The following is a 17,347-nucleotide window of genomic DNA, read 5'->3' on the forward strand; positions in this document are numbered from 1 at the left end:
TGACAGCCTTCCAGCAGGCAGGCAGGTCCACTGGCTTTTACTTCTGAGCCTGGTTAGTGGCTTGGATACAAGCCCCAGGAGCCAGTGCACAGGCAGCAGAGATGGGGGTGTGTGAGGAGCTGTCTGCACACCCCAAAGTTACCTTGAAAATGGCTCGTTCTCTCAGCAGCCTCTCGGGCAGGTTCTTGCGTGGCAGCTCCCGTGTGGTCTGCAGCTCCTCATTCCAGTCTCTGGTCTGAAAAAGGGAAGAAAAGCCTTTGGGGAAGCAATGCATTGTGTGGGAAGGGGCTGGCAAGGCAGCATTCCTGCTTCACGAGGCATTCTGGGAGAGAAAGGGGCAAGAATTCAGGCTGCAGTGGGGCTCAGAGGAAGTGAATTAGCAGCAGGAACGAACACACCTCCACAGTGCACTTTATTCAACAGCAGCCTAGGACAGATCTTCCATCAGCCCAGCTGGTGCAGGGCAGCACCACTGAAGGAGCAGCACGGTGCCACCAGCCAGCACTGCAGGCACACCCCTGCACCATTCTGTGCTACAGAGCTGCAGCTGAAGCATTTGGAATATCTGCTCAGAGACACAAGAGCCATTCCACGCCTGACTGGCATGGAGGAGTGCAGTGACCCTCATCAGAGCAGGGATGGGCAATTTATAAACACCCCAGACGAAGCTGCTCCTCTCAGACCCTTCCATGCTCAAGGAGCTGCAGCCCGAGCAGCACAGCCCCATAGTCAAGGGCCCTGTGAATAAGTTTCCCCTCGATGAGCAAGACCATTCCACAAATACCAGAGGTTACTTGTTGGAAGCTAACTGGTTCCCAGCACAGCTGGCAGCATTGTCAGGTGAAGCAGGACCAATACCTGTCCAGGTATGTGCTCCTCATAGCCCAGTCTGGAGGTGTAGGCGTCCTCGGCCCGCACACAGTCCATGGCGTGCTCTGCTTGTGGAGCTGTCCAGCTGTACACTTGGAAAGGAGTGGCTATCCTCTCAAAAGGGTGTCTCTGAACCCTAGTTTGGGAGGGAAAACAATTAAGACATTTTTCGAAGAAAGATTTCTTTCTATTCTAAGAGAATTTTCCCTGTGCTTTCACACCAGTCCAAACGGGTCACGGTGTAACAGCAGCCCACAGTGGAAACTCCAGCGCTGCTGAAAGGCCTCTTGTGTAATCTGCCTGCTCTCAGCAGGGGCTGGGGGCTCATCTGTAGTTACTTCTGGCCCAAGAAGCATTACAGTATAATCATTTTTAAATGGCCAGATAGTGGCAGTGGTGGCTGGAGGCCACTGCTAATTTCAGCCCTCGCCTGGTGTAACTTTCATCTCCCTAATGAAGCAGGAGCAGAGCTCCCAGAGCCACACAATGTGCCTGTCAATCCACACCCTGCTGAGCTGAGGCACTTCATTAAGTGACTCTGAAGAATGACAGGCTTTTGCACAGGACCCACTGTCCTGGAGCAGAACAAATGGTCCCTGCAGCAAGGACGGGAGAATCAAACAATGCCTTATTGTTGGTTTATTATTATAGGAGCTAGAGGAAATTAGAGAAAATTAACATGCACAGGCATGTTTAAAATAACCATTCTCTTTCTACCATAAGCCTACACAAAGCCCTCATGTGTTACTTTCACTGATATTTATGTTTCAGTCTCTTTTCTGGACCAAAGAAGTACCTACTGCTCAGGTTACAGTGCTGCTGCAGCCCATGGCCCTGCTCCACACTAACACTGCTGCCTGGGAACTGGGCAGCCACCAAGCCTCCCACAGGGCATGTGGCCAACAGAGCCTTGGGGAGGAGACCCACACCTCAGGAGCTGCTCCCTTGTATGAACACTGCAGTCACTCCAGGCTCCCTCTCCCACCGTGCCAATTGTCCTGTGTGTTCAGTTTCCCAGCAGGGACAGAGCACCTGAATTCCAGATAAGCCCCACGAGTGATATTCCCATGGCAACGGAACGCTGTCACACCCCCAGCCTTGGCTTCAGGCAGAACTGGAACAGTGAATCAATGTGCTGTGAGCAAGAGTCACTGGAGAGCTGCAGCTGGAGAGGAACCATCCAGTGCACAGGATGGGGACTCTGGGCATCCCCCAGCCCATCACCACAGACAGGCACATCAGCTCTGACAGCTCCTGTTCCAGCGAGGGAAAGCAGCTACCTCAGGGTGCTGCCATGACTTCAGTCAGGTGCTCTGTGGTCCTTGCAGCTCACAGTCATGTGTCCCAACCACCCACCACTCCGTGAGCCCAGAGCAGCACTGCAAATCCTGCTGCACTGCAAATCCTGCTGCACTGCAAATCCTGCTGCACCAGTGGCACCCAGCTCCCCAGGAGCAGCCACACAGCTGAGCCTCCCCAGCTTCCCACCAGACTGCTCAAGGAACTAGAGAGGAAAGAGCACTGCTACCGTTTCTTCTGCAGGGCAGAGAAGTTTTTTTTGAAGGTAGGGCTGATCTGGTTAAGTAGTTCCACCAAGGAATGACTGAGAAAGCTGGGGTTTGCAGGTTTGGGATTGAAGTTGTATGCAGTAGACCTGCAAGAAAAAACAGAAACAGTCACAAGCCACTGTCATACCTGGTACTTCCCATACCCTGGAGTGTGGAACGTGACCAAGAGCTCTCCATACATGCACAGTATAAAAGGCTGCCCCGTGTGCCCTGGCCTGCAAGAAGGAGACCACGGGGCACACAGGGGTAGGTGGGCTGCAAGGGCCCTCTCCAGTCTCCCCTACACAGCCAGTAACCCTGTACCTGGCCCTGATGGGTTATTTAATTTAGACCATCTTCAGCCACCCTCAGGCTCAAGAGAGGCTTCTACTTTTATAGCTGGGAAGGACTGATTTCACAGAGCTTCCCAAACACACCAAAAGAGCCTCTGCTTAACCGAGAACCCCCTCAGCACAGCCACTCCAACAGGCACAGCCACAACAGCCTCTCACAGTCATCATTAAAAAAATAATAATTTCTAGTCAAATCTGTGCCCAGCTCAGGGAGTTATGACAGGCTGTGCTTTTGCTTTAGGGCAAAATGAGATCGTTGCAATGGTCGGGAAGGAATTTCCTCCCGACTCAAAATGCTCTAATTAGTTGATGACATTATGGGATGTTTAAACTTTCCCTAAAGCACCAGGCACTCAGCCACTGTGGAGAAGTGGTACCAGGCATAACTGAACAGCCCAATCCAGTACAGCAACTCCCACAAACCCATGTGAGCAGCGAATTAAAACAGGCTGCTTTCCGCCAAAGGAAAAAAACCAAAACAGGCAGCAACTGTTTGTTTGTGGGTTCTTTTCCAGCTGGCTGCTGCAGGGCAGGACAGGAGGAATCCCAGTCACTCACTGGTTCAGGTAGAAGCCCCGGGTGGACGCGGTGATGCTGACGTGCCGATCCTCCACCGTGATGACGTACAGGTACATGAGGTCCCCGTGCATCTTGCGGTTCCCGGGCGGGGGGTTCCAGCCACTCATCGTCAGCACCTTCAGGCACTGCAAAGGCTGCACGAGAACACAACAGAAGCCACTCCTGTCAGTGGGAATTAGTTTCTTTGAGTTAGAGTCATTCCACGTGCAAGGCAGATCCCTGTTACCTGCTGGATTCCAGAAACGGAGCTCACCAACCCACCTGGTCTCCAGAGCACAGCCTTCCTGAGCCCTCTGCACTCCACCAGTTTGCCCTTCACACCGCAAGACACGGGTGAAAACAGACACCCTGGGCCTTTGGGCTGCACAGGGCATGGGTTTCTTGCTGTACTGGTTTTCAAACGGCAGCTTCTAAACCGGAATCCGAGTGGGAGGGGGTGGGAAAGCTAAGGGCAATCTGTAGTGATCTGCAGATCCTGTCTCCAGGACTTTGCAGAGGAATTCTACCTTCCCTGTGACCCCTCCCAGCAAGCCTGGCCCTTCCACACTGCAGATTTGTCCAGGCTCCATGTCCAATGTGTCGCACACCAGCTCCTGGACTTTATTCTTTTAGCTAAGCAGTGCTATCCCAGCATTTGTTAAGCACGAAGCTGAGCAAATCCCAAAGTCCACTTCAGCTCAGCTTTCAATCCCTAACCACCAGTTTGCTGCCAGGAATGTGCCAACAGCTGTTTCAATGACACAGGAGAACTCTACCTTCCAGTCTCTGTTCTGGGGCTGAAGGGCACACAGGGGCCTCTCTTTGCTACCTGGCAGGATATGTTCAGGAGGGGTGCAGTCAATTTGTTCCATTTCGGTACCTTTCTTCTTCCGTTTTCCACTGTCTGGAATGGACAGAGACAGAAAGTCAGTTCTGGAAAGTGCAGCATTCCCTCCTCCAGCCATCATTCAGGGAGGGATGCAGAAGTGCTCCGAGTGTTCCTCTGCACTCCCCAATGACACGGGACAGGTGACTGTCACTGTGTGTTTAACTAAGCAAGGAGTCAGGGAATGAAAGCCCAGACCACACCAGAGAAGTCTTTTTGCCCCATACCTCCCAGGTCTCCTTCAGTGAAGACACTCAGGAAGGACAGTGAGTTACAGTCCACACCATTGAAAGCATCTGATGGGTCGAGACTCTTGAGAAGGTCCCGAATGTGACGCACGTGTATCCTGGCTTCTCTCACCGTGTATGGCTCTGACGAGCAAAAAGTGAGGAAAAAAACCTGGAATTACACATTTGCTTAATCCTTTGGCACACAGGTCTCAAAACGCAACCACGGGAAAGGGCTGCTGGGTGGCCAAAACCACTCCCTATAAAAACCCTCATTCATTCCCTCACAAGTCTGAAGGAACTTGCCTTCCACCACTTTCAGCAGCGAGCCCTCCTGCAGTCCTTCAATAGTCTTCAGCTCAGCAAAGTTATCCAGGACGTTGCCATCCAGCTGCAGGGAGAAGCAAGTCCGATGGCAGGTGTCCTCCCGGTCCATCAAAACTTGGTGGATCTCTTGCACCATCTCTTGAGGAGAAACCTTAAGAAGAGAAGAACCCTGTTATTTTTTAACCTCACGCGTGCTCTTGCCAAACTTTGTCCCTCTGCTGCAGAATCAAACAACTCTTGACCTCTCCAAGCTCTCCCACCTCCTTGCTCTGCTCCAGCACCCTGACACTGCTCACAGGCTCAGAAGACTCGGGGTAGTTTACATAAGTTGCTGTAAAAAAGGCAGCCTGCTATTATTAGCCTATTAAAACTAATAGCCAAGGGGATTTAAAGGAGAAAAAAAGCCAAGCTGAGACACAGCTGCTTCCACGGGGGATGGGACTTCACTGCAACCTCTGCAGGTCTTGGGGAGACAAGACTTCCCACTTGGTTTAGATTCCAGATGCCTCTTCCCAAGAGATATTTCACTCAAATAGTTTTCAGTGAGGTATCAAGCTAAATGGGACTATCAGCCAGGCATGTCAGAGACCATCCTGATCTGGCAGCACGTGCCACTGTCCACAGGACACAGGCAGAGCTCTCTGTGCAGAACTGAGTGGAGATTGCATCGTTCCCTTGGTCTTCAGGCTGGTGCTTGAGCTCCCTGAGCTGTGCTACCACCTGCCACTGCACCAAAGCCAGGCTGGCCCAAAGCAGTATCATGCCAAAACTGCTGAGCAAGAAAGGGATTTTCCCTTCTTGAGAGTCAGGCCCAGAAATCATGTTTTCACAACCCTTCTGTAGAAAAGCCCAGACGTAGGAAGGTCATTTTCCCTGTGCTCAGCTCCACATCCAAGCCCCTCTGCAATGGACAAGGAGCTACCAACCTCAGTGACTTCTCCCTCCCCTTGCTCCACACCTGGGATCCAGAACAAAACACCTCCCTGTCCTTGCAATGTCCAGGCAGGCCTGGGCCAGACAGCCTCCTGCTCACATCATCTCCTCCTTCCTTTTTCTCTCAAAGGCACTGGCCAGGCAGCCTCTCTGCTGCACCCTCCATCCTTTGCTGCCTTCTTTCCCACTTGGTCCCATCAGGGGATGGACAGGTCAGGGAGCTGTGAGCAGCCTGAAGGTACTGCCAGACTGTGGGGGCTACCAGGGGCCTTCCTGGGCACAGTCCTTCCCTGCCTGCCTGGCTGAAAGGACCTGCTCAAATGCTTCCCCCTGCCTCCTTCCCCTCCCCAGCCAGCAAGGGCAGGTACCTGCAGGGAGAAGGGCTCTATCCCTGGTGCACAGATCTTGACAGTGAACCCCGTGTCCTGGATGACGATGACCTCCTGGTCGTTCCCGTCCTCTCCCGGCTCAGCCTCCTCGTGGCCATTCTGCCTGGCATCCTTCTCGCCCTTGAGGCTGTCGTGCAGGCCGCTGCCATTCATCAGTGCCACGCCAGATGGGTGCTCTGGGTGAGAAGAGAGGGATTTAGACAAGGTCTGAGCTCAGGGACAGTCCTCTCTGAGCGGCTGCAGAGACTGGCTTGGACAGCACCACTGTCCTCTGGCCAGCCCGAGCAAACCAGGGGTTAAAAGGCAGGAAGGGTTTTATTCTGCACTTGCTGTTTACTAGACAGAGGTGTGCCAGGCCCTGCCCTCCCTTCCCCTCACAGCATGATTAACGTGCTCTCACTTGCCTGTGGGGTTTGCATCTTCCACAAACTGTGTGAAGAGAGGAGGGAAGGAGGGCAGGAAGGATGGGTCAGTGTACACCACACTGAGCTGTCTTAAGAAGCCTCTTAATTAAAAGAAATGGGTGTGTGGTGCTTTGGGGCCTGGAGGCAGCTGTAACCTGTGCACCAACATGTCAAACAGCTCCCCACAGCCCTGCTGGGAGCTGCTGCTCGGCGGGGAGAGGGAGGCAGGAGCTGCAGTGGCACCACGTGGGAGCCTGGTTACTCCACCACCACACAAACAGCTCCCACACCCCTGCCCGCATCTGGCCACCCTCTGCACTGCCAGAACACTTCACAGAGATCCCATGGTGCCAGGGTGAGGCTTTGTCTAAGCAATTTTATTCAAGGAAAAGGTGACGACATTTAAAGTGCCCGCTGAGGTGGATGCATCCCAGGGCTGGGGAGCTCTCTGCACCTACCTCACCACTCTGCAATGGTTTGTTTTCTTTGCCAATGAGGTGGAGAGTGTCATAGAGCTGATAAGATCTAGGAGGCTGCCAGTCTCCTAGAGCTGCCCACACCCTGTGAACCAGGCTGGGGACCACACTAAAGAGGACCTGGGTGCTGCCAGGATAAGCTGGAAGAGTGTTAAGAGCCACTGATGGCAACTTCGGGATAGGGCAGAGTGCCCCTGGTGCCCCAGCCTTCACCACAACAGGAATGGAAATGCCACAGCCCCCTGCACACCCCTGGAGCACAACACGAGGCTGCAGCAACAGGCCCTGCTGGAGTGTCCCTGGAGGGTCAAACCACCACTTCAGACTGCAGAAAACCCTCAGAGACAACTGTCAGCGCTGAAGTAGGACACAGTGAAAGGGCAAGAAATGCAATGAGAGCACATCCTTTCCAAAAGGCAGCAGGTAGCAGAGCTACCTCAGGCAGCCTCTGCTGCCTTCAGCAGCTTGGCAGCTGCTGCTCCTGTTCCCTGTCACCACACGTATGTCCCCAGCACAAGCTGCTCATTTCTTTGACAGATGAAGCCGAGGGCGAGCCAAACGAGAGGCCTGGCTCTGGCTCCAGCAAGCTGCAGTCATGCTAGAAAGGAGGAAGAAACGCTCCACACACGAGTGCCTCAAGAGATGTGGTTTCAGAAAAACCACACTATGCCCAGAGGGCTGGGGAGAGCCCCTTGTCACACCCTACAGCCAGCACAGCCCTGCTCCTGGACTGCCTCGACACGTGGGGACCTGGAGAGAGCACAGGGAAGCCACCACAGAAATGCTGCACCTGGGGCTACCAGCACTGACCTGCCAGGCACCCGAGCCAGACTGGCCCAGCCCCAGCACACACAGGCAGGGCTGGACCACTGAACTTCTGCTCCTGCTGAGGCAGCCAGGAAGGGGAGGCAGAATGTGGCTCTGAGGAAGGCTGTCATTACAACCCATGCACACGCTGGTGTGGGGCACAACAAATGCCTTCAGTGGCAAAGCAAAGTGAGACAGGGAATTCTGCACACAGCAAGAGGAGGTCACCAGCCAGGACCATGCTTGTGCTTTTCACAGGTCAGTGGTGCCAGATCCCCAAACTACCGAGTGTTTCAGAAATCAGAAGATTGTTTATTGACTGCAGAAATACAAGATATTTGGTCTTTCCATCCCTATTTCCCTACTCAAGTGAAGACAGGGCCGGCACAGCTCTGCACTTTGTGACAAGAAACATGTACAGGCAACACCTTCACGTCTCCTTACGCCAGAGGATCCAGCTCCAGCCAGCACTGTCTTAGGTTTAGAAACAAAAGTTAAGCCTGCACTGAGAAAGACCTGCTGTGCAGCAGGTTAACCCTTGGATGTGAGCCAGCCAAGGCTTTCCAGTGGGGTCTGTTCACAGTGGGTATGTTTAAACAAGGCACAAGCGGGCCTGGAGGCCGTGCTGACTCACCACATGTGCTCCCCAAGGGAAGCAGAGCTGCACCCACCTGCCTTAAAGTGGGTCACTGCTTCCTCCCACCCACTGCAGTGCTGCTGTGCCTCAGCCTCCGCAGCACCAGCGCCGAGAGGAGGCAGAGCTCGGGGCACTTGATTTCAGCCTACTTGAGATGGCAGGAGGAGCAACAGGGACACCTGACAGACACCTGCAGAGACCTCCCTCCTGTTCCTCGCTCTCACTTCGAGCCCCAAATTGGCCAGCAGCTGTTTGGCTGCTGGCTCTGGCTGCGGGTGCTGCACCCCTGACGGCTCACAGGAGGCTCTGAGTCATGGGGAAGCGGAACCACCCACTCCGGGGGCAAACCCGGCCACTCCTCCCGCTCACTGCCCTGCTCCCTGCTGGAGACCAGCAAGGAGGTCCCTGCTCCAGATCACACTGGCCTCGAGACACAGGTCTGTGCTCCTGACTGAAGGCTATGACCTCTGATATCCCCTGTCATTCCAAGGGATGTGCCAGTGTCCCAGCAAGGACCCTCCTCCTCCTCCTCCTCTCAGCCCACAGTTTGTACCCATGGGCGCGGTGGAGGCTGCTGAGCTCTGGCTGCGCTGGCAGCAGTGACACGATGGTCTCATGGCTGCAAACAACCAACAAACCTCACACACACGGAGCGCCAGGACAGCAGGAGAGGGGGCAGGGGCCGGGACAGCAGGACAGCGGGCAGGGGCCGGGACAGCAGGACAAGGGGCAGGGGCCGGGACAGCAGGACAGCGGGCAGGGGCCGGGACAGCAGGACAAGGGGCAGGGGCCGGGACAGCAGGACAGCGGGCAGGGGCCAGGACAGCAGGACAGGGGGCAGGGGCCGGGACAGCAGGACAGGGGGCAGGGGCCGGGACAGCAGGACAGGAGCCAGGACAGCGGGCAGGAGGCACCACCTCGGCGGGGAATCGCCCCGCGCTCACCCGTCTGCGGTCACGCCTGGCAGACAGGATCAGACTGAGGATTAGGTTTCATCTCTGCACCTGGACAAGGAGTTCACACGCCAAGGTGACAGGCCCTGCTCTAATCCTGTTCACAGCCAGGCTGCAGCGATGGCAAACCCGAGCAGGAGGATCCTGGCCTGATGGAAGGTGCACACCTGAGCCTGAATATTGCTGGCTGCACACAGCCATTGACAGCACAGATCCTGGGAAGCGTTAGTTAATAACTAATTATTGTTCAAGCAAATCTTCTAAACCAAAGGTGGTCACTAATCCTTTTCTAAGATTATCAGATCAAAAAGTCAGCGACGTTACACTTGTGTGAGCCAGCCTGGTCTGCACGGACTGCTCTGCCCGTGAGGAGTTTCCTTCCCTACATTTAGTAACCACAGACATTGTCAGAGGCACAAACCTGTAAATCAAACCCCTACCTCTTCCAGCACTGAGTTCTGGAATGCATTTCTTACCAGCTCCAGTGCCATTCTGAGGGGCCAAATTCTGCCTTCCCCTCCTCAAAGGTATTTCAAATTCCAAGCAATGTGACACAGCTCCTGCAGTTTCCCAAGAAGCTGCAGCCTCAACACCTGCCACCGGCATGCCAGTGGGCACAGGGAAAGCCAAACCACAAACTAAGCCACCAGCTCAGGTCAGTCACACCACAAGACAGCATTTGAGACCAAAATTCAGTCACTGCGCAGGGCTTGAACAAAACATAAAGTGACAGGCGAAATTTGACCTTGAGACTTAAAAAATAATCTGTTTCTCATATCCTAGAAGGCCTGGCAAGGACAAAAGCCTCTCTGAGTTACCACTTGGTGCCACACTGGAGCAACTGGTGTGGACTCCAACGGCGCTGTGCCAGTTTGTGGAAAAGTGGGAAAGGAGGAAAGCCAGATGTGGCCAAGTGGGTGGCTGCTCCCCTCCCACGCTGCAACAACTGGCTGGGGCCTGCTGTCCCCACAGCACTGGGATGATGAACAGGTGAAGGAGGAGAAGGAACATCCCCTCCATCCCTGCAGGTCAGGCCACTCCTCCACCCACGTGCAGCTCAGGGGAGCCAAAGTCCCCCAGTGCTGGTCCCTTGTGGTCCCATCTGTGCTGCTGCAGGCTGGGCCAGAGAGATCCACTCCCATCCTTCACAAGGACCACGTTTGCAGGCACAAACAAAAGAGGGATTTGCCTTATGAATTAAAAAGATAGGCAAAACGCTTCTATGTTTGCTTTGCTCACACAGACAAGGCACAGACAGGTCCCTCCATGGTGCACACCCAGGTGGGATATCTCGCCACCTTCCTCCTCCACCTTCTGCTGTGAAGTTAAAATGTCACCTGTGCTTCCCTCCCCTCTTGTTTGTGCCACCCCATCTCACAGGCACAGGCAGCCACCCACCCCCATGAGGGGCACACAGTGTTTTGGCTCCACACAGCACGACAGAGCCCCCAGGACAGAGCTGAGCACCTGGGACAGGGAGCTTCTTTTTCTTCCTCTTCTTCTTCTGCTGCTGCTGGTTTGAGGGCAGGACCTGTCCCTGCGAGTCAGGATCACAGCCTGACCTGCCACCAGGGCAGGCAGTGGGCTCTGTCACTACAAAACCAGCACTTGTGTCCCAAGCCTTAGGTGACACCTTGCCAGGGGGTACGGGCAGCACAACTGCACTTTGGGCCCGTGGGGTTTTCCCCACACTTGCTGGCAGAGCAGAGGACGCTGTGCCAGGGCTGCCCCGGGAGGGAGCAGGACCTCTGTGCTCCAGCAGGGACTCCAGACCCAGCACGGCTGTGTCTGAACGCAGGGCTGTGTCCGAACCCACGGCTGTGTCCAAACCCACGGCTGTGTCCAAACCCACGGCTGTGTCCAAACCCACGGCTGCTCGTCCCTCGCTGTGGCTCTGGCCGGGATGAGCTCCAGGGCCTGCATCCCCCCCCTCAGCCGCTGCCACGTGCTCCTCCCGGCGGCAGGATCTGTGGGCTGAGCCGCTGTCCTCAAGTTTCAGGCAGCTCTGGCAGGCCTGGAGTGACTGAGCATGATCGAGCAGCCCGGCCCCAAGGTCGGCTGGAAGGACAGACACCCCGGGGGATGCCTCTGCCCACTGGGGCGGGGTGGCAGTGCCAACACCGGGCCTCAAACCCCTCTGATCACAAACTGTCACCGTTCCTTCTTCGTCCTTGCTCTCGGATGGGTCTCGGATGTATTCAGTGCCCTTCTGCAGGTCTCCAGTCACCGCTTCGCTGGGGATGATGTCTGGATATAGCCCAGCACACTGGGCAGCTTCTGGCATCTCTGGGCAGACAGCACAGCTCGTGGGAGGCTTTGGCAAGAGGGGAGACCTCTCGTCTGGCGAGTCAGAGCCGCGTGGCTGGAAGAGGAGATCGGTGACTTGCCTGCAGCAGTTTGCAAAGAGGCTGTTCCCCATGATCAGTGGCAGCGTGGCTCATGCAGCACCAGCTCACAGCAGCCAGCTGTGTTTCACACGGACGCTGAAGGCCCCACAAGGCACAACCCAGGAGCAGCCCGTGCCCTCCGCTGCCTTCTCACGCAGTCAGCCTTCTCCAAAGGGGATTCCTGCTTGGCCCCAGGGCAGCAGGATGCAGAGGACCAGCAGCCAACCCCGCACAGGATCCCACGTGCTCGCCGGAGCTGGATGTTGGACTCACAGCAGTTCTCCCGAAGTGCTGCCCAGCGACCTTCCTCCACGGGCACTGGCACTGGCACGGGCACAGCCTCGCCCCTCTCCCCGCCTGCCACGCTCACCACGGCACCGCCAGGCCCCGGAGCAGCTCCCACGACACCAGCTCTCCTTTCCTTTCTGTTCCTCTCCTCTCCCCGCGGAGCTGCGGCACAGCTGGGCTCTGGCAGGTTCTCCAGGCCCTCCCGGGGGATGCCGGCCCGATCACCCCGGCCCGGAGAGGTTATAAATAGCCCGATCTCGAGTGCACAGCAGTGCAGCATGGGATGAGTGCTGGTGCCCAGCTGCCAAACCTGAGAGTGAGATGCATTGAATTACAAGGCGAGGGCAGTTACTATGGCACGCCCGGGCCCAGCACAGCCATCCATACTAAGCAGGCGAGCACAAAGCAGCCAGGCACTGAACCAGTCAGTAGTTTCCAGACAAGTTTTCTCTCCTCTCGCCCTGCTCTGCCATATCACACACAAACAAACCACAAAACCACACACGCAACCCCCTAACACCTCTCCTCTCTCCATCACAGGAACTGAAGCAGGGATTATGGAGCTGGAGATCTCTCCAAGCACCAGGTGCCCTGGGGAGGCTGTGGCCAACCAGGCCAGCACCCGCTGCAAAGGCCTGCTCCTCACCCTCCCTCTGCAGCATGAGCCATCACAGCCCCCCTGCACACACCCTGGGCTGGCAGGCACGCTGCTCCACGCTCAGCTGCTCCACGCTCAGCTATGGGGTCCCTTCAGTGCTCCAGGTTTCCTGCCACACGTGCCAAGAGCCAGATCTTTCAAACACGTGATGTGACGTGCAAGAGCTGCAGCCTAAACCAAGCAGCCCTGGAGCTGCCTGGGAAAGCTTTCACGAGCACTGGACGTGGCTACACAGGACAGGAAGGGACACAGCTCTGCACCAAGCAGAAGAAAAAATACATGCCACACCTCTAGCACAAAAACATCAGAACCAGAGCAAAGCCAGGAGCACACAGGTCACGTGGGCCCTGCTCAAGGCCAACACAACACACACACAGGCAGGACAATCCCCTCTGCAATAGCAGCCCTGGGAAGGCCAGGAGCAGCCCCTGGAGTGTCTGTGTCACCAGCCAGGAGAAAGGGGCTGAAAAACACACCAGCAGCTCTCCACAAAAGACCCAGCCAGCTTCTGTTGTCCTTTTAAAGGGAAGAGGAATCAGAAGTCTCTCCAACCCAACTCGTTTCAGCTCCTGTAAGCAGCAAGCAAGGAGCCCTCAGGACCTCCCCAGCTGCTCCTTCAGTGCAGGAGCTGATGGGCCTTGGAGCCCCAAGACTGGGAACCCCTCAGCCTCGTGAGCCAGCACCAACCTTCAGATCACATCAGTATTGCTAACTCATGTTTTTCTGATGATTTTTGAAGAAGTTAAGATGCACTGACAGCTTCAACTCTTATTCCTTACCGAGAGACCTTGGGGAAGAAAAATCTCCCCCCCTGGAGAAGTACCTGGTCAGGTCCCATGAAGCTGGAGCTGCATTTCTCTGACTCCAGCCAAAGCAAGCTCAAGAGCAGCATGATATGTGTCAGCTTTAACATACGAAGGCTGGTGTCAGTACAGCAAATGCAAATTAAATTTTAGCTGAATAAGTAATTAAACTAAATAAACAGTTTAATGAATCCAAATAAATTGACTAAATGAACAGGCATTAGCTCCAGAGATGGCCCTAATGGAAACGTGACTGCAGGACATCCCATCAGGGGAGGCAGGAGACATGCAGAGGTGCCTCCATCTGCCTCCCCTGCGGAAACCACAGCTTCCCAGGAACTTCCAGCACTTTAGCTGCAACAAGGACTTCTTTTAATAAGAGCCCACACTAAAACATTAGAGCTGCTCTTTTGCCATCATTAAACTCAAATTGGTTCTAGCCCTTCTGTGGGCAGAGGTACAAGATCTCCATTTATTTCTCAGCAGCTTCACACCCTGAGGACCGACTGGCACAGAGAGCAGAGCACGGTGGGGCTGCAGCCTGGGGCACTCCCAGGGTCCAGCCCCAGGACACCCGTGGGATCCCACAGCTGCTGGCTCAGGCACTCACAAGCGCCTGTGCTTCGCATCTGGCACTCTGAGTTACCCACTCTGTGCTCTCCACATCTGGGAACTACATTCAAACCCATTTGTAAACTTTCCATCTGGCCAAAACTTCGGAAACTTAGCCCTGAAACTGGCTCTTTGGGTGACCCTGCAACAACAGTGTGCAATTCAAACATCACAGAAATCAGGAGCAAAGAGTAGGACTAAGGCAAAGTGCAAAGATCAGCACCAACAAAAACATCAACTGTGTCAGGGAGAGCACGTTTCTCAAATTTCAAGAGAGCTGAAGGAAGGAATCGCATTTCAGACAGAAACAGTCGATAATTCCTCAAGTCTCTGTGCTTAACTCTGGCACATGCCTTAGTTTCAGGAAGCTACTGGGACAACAAGAGCCCAAGGCATGGAACTAACCTGCTGGTCTCTGAGAGCAGCGGGACCAGCAGAGCATCAGGCCCGCAGACAAAAGCAGCAGTGCTGGGAGGCAACAGCTCCAGCTCCACAGTGCTGCAGGGAGGACTCCAGCTTCAGCCCTGTCACCTGTCACCACAGCCACAGTGGCTCTGCATAAAACTACACACAGCACGAGCCTGGAAGGGTCAACTCTGCCAGTCCTGAGAGTCACATACAAACCTCAGTGTGGCCAAGAGCCCCCAGGACCCACAGAGGGGGTGGCAGGGAGCTCTGGGTAGGGACTGCAGGGCAGATCTGACAGCTGGGCTGTTGTCCTGGGCAGCTCCCACTGCCCTCCTGTGCCCTGTGGCACAGCTGTGCCATGAGCCACAAGCCTCCCACTGGGCCACCTGCGGCTGCCCCGGGCCCACACACAGCCCTGGGGACCAGCCAGTGATCTCTTCAGCTGGAGAAAAGAGCCTGCACTTCTGCCAGCACACATCTACTTTCCCACCCAAAGAGGGAAGGTTTGTCCCCTGTGTAAGTGCCTCTATGCCAAACTGTCAGGAGAATGTCCTGGACTCAATAATCTCAGAGAGGCAGAATGCCACAGAAAGCTCCACGGGCAAAGGGGAATGTGTGAGCTCTGCTGCATCAACCAGGTGCTTGCAGGAGGTGAGAACCAGAGGCTGACCCTGGGACAGCCTTGCTACTATGGCAAAAATCTGACCTGCTGCCAAAAGTGACAGCCACTGCCACCATGGCAGGAGCCACAGGTTGGTTTCCATCCCTGGCATGCTGTCCCAGCACTGCCCCATGGACTGGCTTGGCTTCTCAAATGCAAATAAAAAAATGCACGAACTTGAGACCTGTAAAGCTTCTAGAAATAACAACTTTCCAGCAGAGCCAATGGAGCACGATGCAGGAGAGCAGAGCGGGTGCTGGGAAGCTGTGCCAGGAGAGGGGTGTGCTGCCAAGTTTAGTCATGTACAGACGATGAAGGCAAACACAGGACTCTGCAACACGGCGCTGGCTTCACTGTGCACGAGGCAGTTCTGTGTCTGCAGGTGGATTTATCTCAGTGCACGCTCCTGACCTACTTATTTCCACTTTTCAGCTGGGAAACCCAGAAGCAAGGCTGCTCGGGCAGAGGAGCAACCTTCCAGCAGGAGCTCAGCTCTTATCCCACCGGCAGAACTGCCCCGAACATGATCCCCTCGGGTTCCCATCCCTCACCTCGCCGCACAGGTGCTGTGTTACTGTGCTCCTCTCCTCTTCTTATCCTTGTAGTGGTGATCAGATTTCTCTTGCACAACTTTTCTCTGACTCTCCCCCCGAAGTCTGTTAGAGCTGCATATTAAAAACCCCCGAGTGCCAGCAATTCAGCCCTTTCTGAAACACCAGTGAACCTCCAAGGTCGGGTGACAGACAGCGATAGCAGATCCCAAGATTAAGAATCAGCCTTCTGACCTTGTTGCTAATGCACAGCAACACTTGCTTCCACAGCAGTTTTCCATTAACACCTGCATTCTCTGCTGCTCTAACAGAAGAGGTGGGTGAAGGCACGGGTGGCTGGGATGCTGAGAGATGGAGGGACTGAGCTAGAAAAAAACACAGCTGGGCAAGGCAAGGTTGAAAGGCATTTTATGGTAGCCAGAAACACTGACAAACTTGCACATGAGAGACTTATTCTAAGGGCAGTGAAAACCATAGGCACAAAAAATAACCCAAGAAACGCTGCACACAGCGACTGCCTCTGACCTCACACTAGCTTATAAGAAAGGTAATTTAACCCAAAACAGGCCCCAACTCCCTGACAAGACCTTCCCCTACTCCTCCCCAGATCCAAGAGGTGCCTGAGCAACTGTGCAGTGCTGAAACACTTGGAAGATTTTTCCACCTCCCGTCCTCCCTCAGCAATCAATTGCACCCGAGGAGGCAGGGATTACACCACGTAACTTTTTAACCCAGTAGCTGGCACTGCAGGCGTGATGCCTGCTTCAAAATCTGGCACGTGGGGGAGAGGGGGAGGCTCCCAGCACTGAGCTCCCCACTCCTGAACTGCATCCAACTTGCTCCACCACCAAATGCCAGTGAACTTTGCTTTGGGTGACAAACTTCAAAAATCCACCTCCACACCATAAAACTGTGGGGGGAGTAGGGAAAGGAGGCGGCAGGGAGGTCACTCAGGGGATTCACGTGCCTCAGGACGAAGGCCAGCCACGAGCCATGCTTGTATGCCATCTGCTTGTACTTCAGAGATCAGAGAAAAAAGCCAAGCCTGAGATCAGTGCTCAGGGCTGTAAGTTCTTGAAAATACAACACACCAAACTGAGCAAACCCAGGGCAGGGGGAAGCAGGGGCTGTGCCAGCCCTGCAGCCGGCACTGAGGACAGTCAGGACACGGGGCTGCACCTCGTCCCCGGCCTGAGCCACTCAGGCTCCGACACAAATCAAGAACGGCCAGCAAATAACTAGTTAAAATCTGCAATTTCCAGCTGTCGTCTCGAACAAGCCTCTGCCCTTCCCAGAAAAATTCTCGCTTCTGAGCATTCCCTAACGTGCCAGTGGCTCCCGCATCCCGAACTTCCAGGAGGACGCAGCTCTCTCCTGCCCACCGCCTCCGGGACAGCCCTGTCGGTGCGCGGGCAGCCCCACGCGGTGCCCGGAGCGAACTCCGCGCCCGCAGCGCCCGGCGGAGCCCCCGGCCCGGGGAACGGGGCCGCTCCCGGGCGGGCCCCCCCGCGGCCGCGCGGTGGAGCGGCCCCTTGAAGGTGACCTTCACCGGGCCCGGGGCTCCCGCTCCGCCGGGACGGGCCCGTCCGGGCCGGGGGCACCGCCCGCCCCC

The 17,347-nt window shown here is 55.4% G+C and overlaps 1 protein-coding gene across 2 annotated transcripts in view; it reads right to left on the reverse strand.

Moving 5' to 3' along the window:
- The window catches only part of CLUH (clustered mitochondria homolog), a 38,493-nt gene that overhangs the window by 16,035 nt on the left and 5,111 nt on the right, over positions 1–17,347 (reverse strand). Inside the window, exons 1-10 of one of the 2 annotated variants that reach the window (XM_027698694.1) lie at positions 11,234–11,984; positions 10,835–11,167; positions 6,070–6,266; positions 4,748–4,919; positions 4,442–4,585; positions 4,105–4,232; positions 3,329–3,483; positions 2,399–2,524; positions 859–1,006; positions 143–235 (exon numbers count right to left, since the gene is read on the reverse strand). In XM_027698694.1, coding sequence (XP_027554495.1) covers positions 143–235; positions 859–1,006; positions 2,399–2,524; positions 3,329–3,483; positions 4,105–4,232; positions 4,442–4,585; positions 4,748–4,919; positions 6,070–6,266; positions 10,835–11,167; positions 11,234–11,786 — 2,049 coding nt within the window. In that variant the 5' untranslated portion in view covers positions 11,787–11,984. Of the gene's footprint in view, positions 1–142; positions 236–858; positions 1,007–2,398; positions 2,525–3,328; positions 3,484–4,104; positions 4,233–4,441; positions 4,586–4,747; positions 4,920–6,069; positions 6,275–10,834; positions 11,168–11,233; positions 11,985–17,347 lie in introns of those variants that run through there. The other variant, XM_027698693.1, reaches the window with a different exon arrangement.

Source organism: Neopelma chrysocephalum, unplaced genomic scaffold (genome assembly GCF_003984885.1).
Source record: "Neopelma chrysocephalum unplaced genomic scaffold, ASM398488v2 Primary Assembly neopelma1_132, whole genome shotgun sequence".
Lineage (NCBI taxonomy): Eukaryota > Metazoa > Chordata > Aves > Passeriformes > Pipridae > Neopelma > Neopelma chrysocephalum.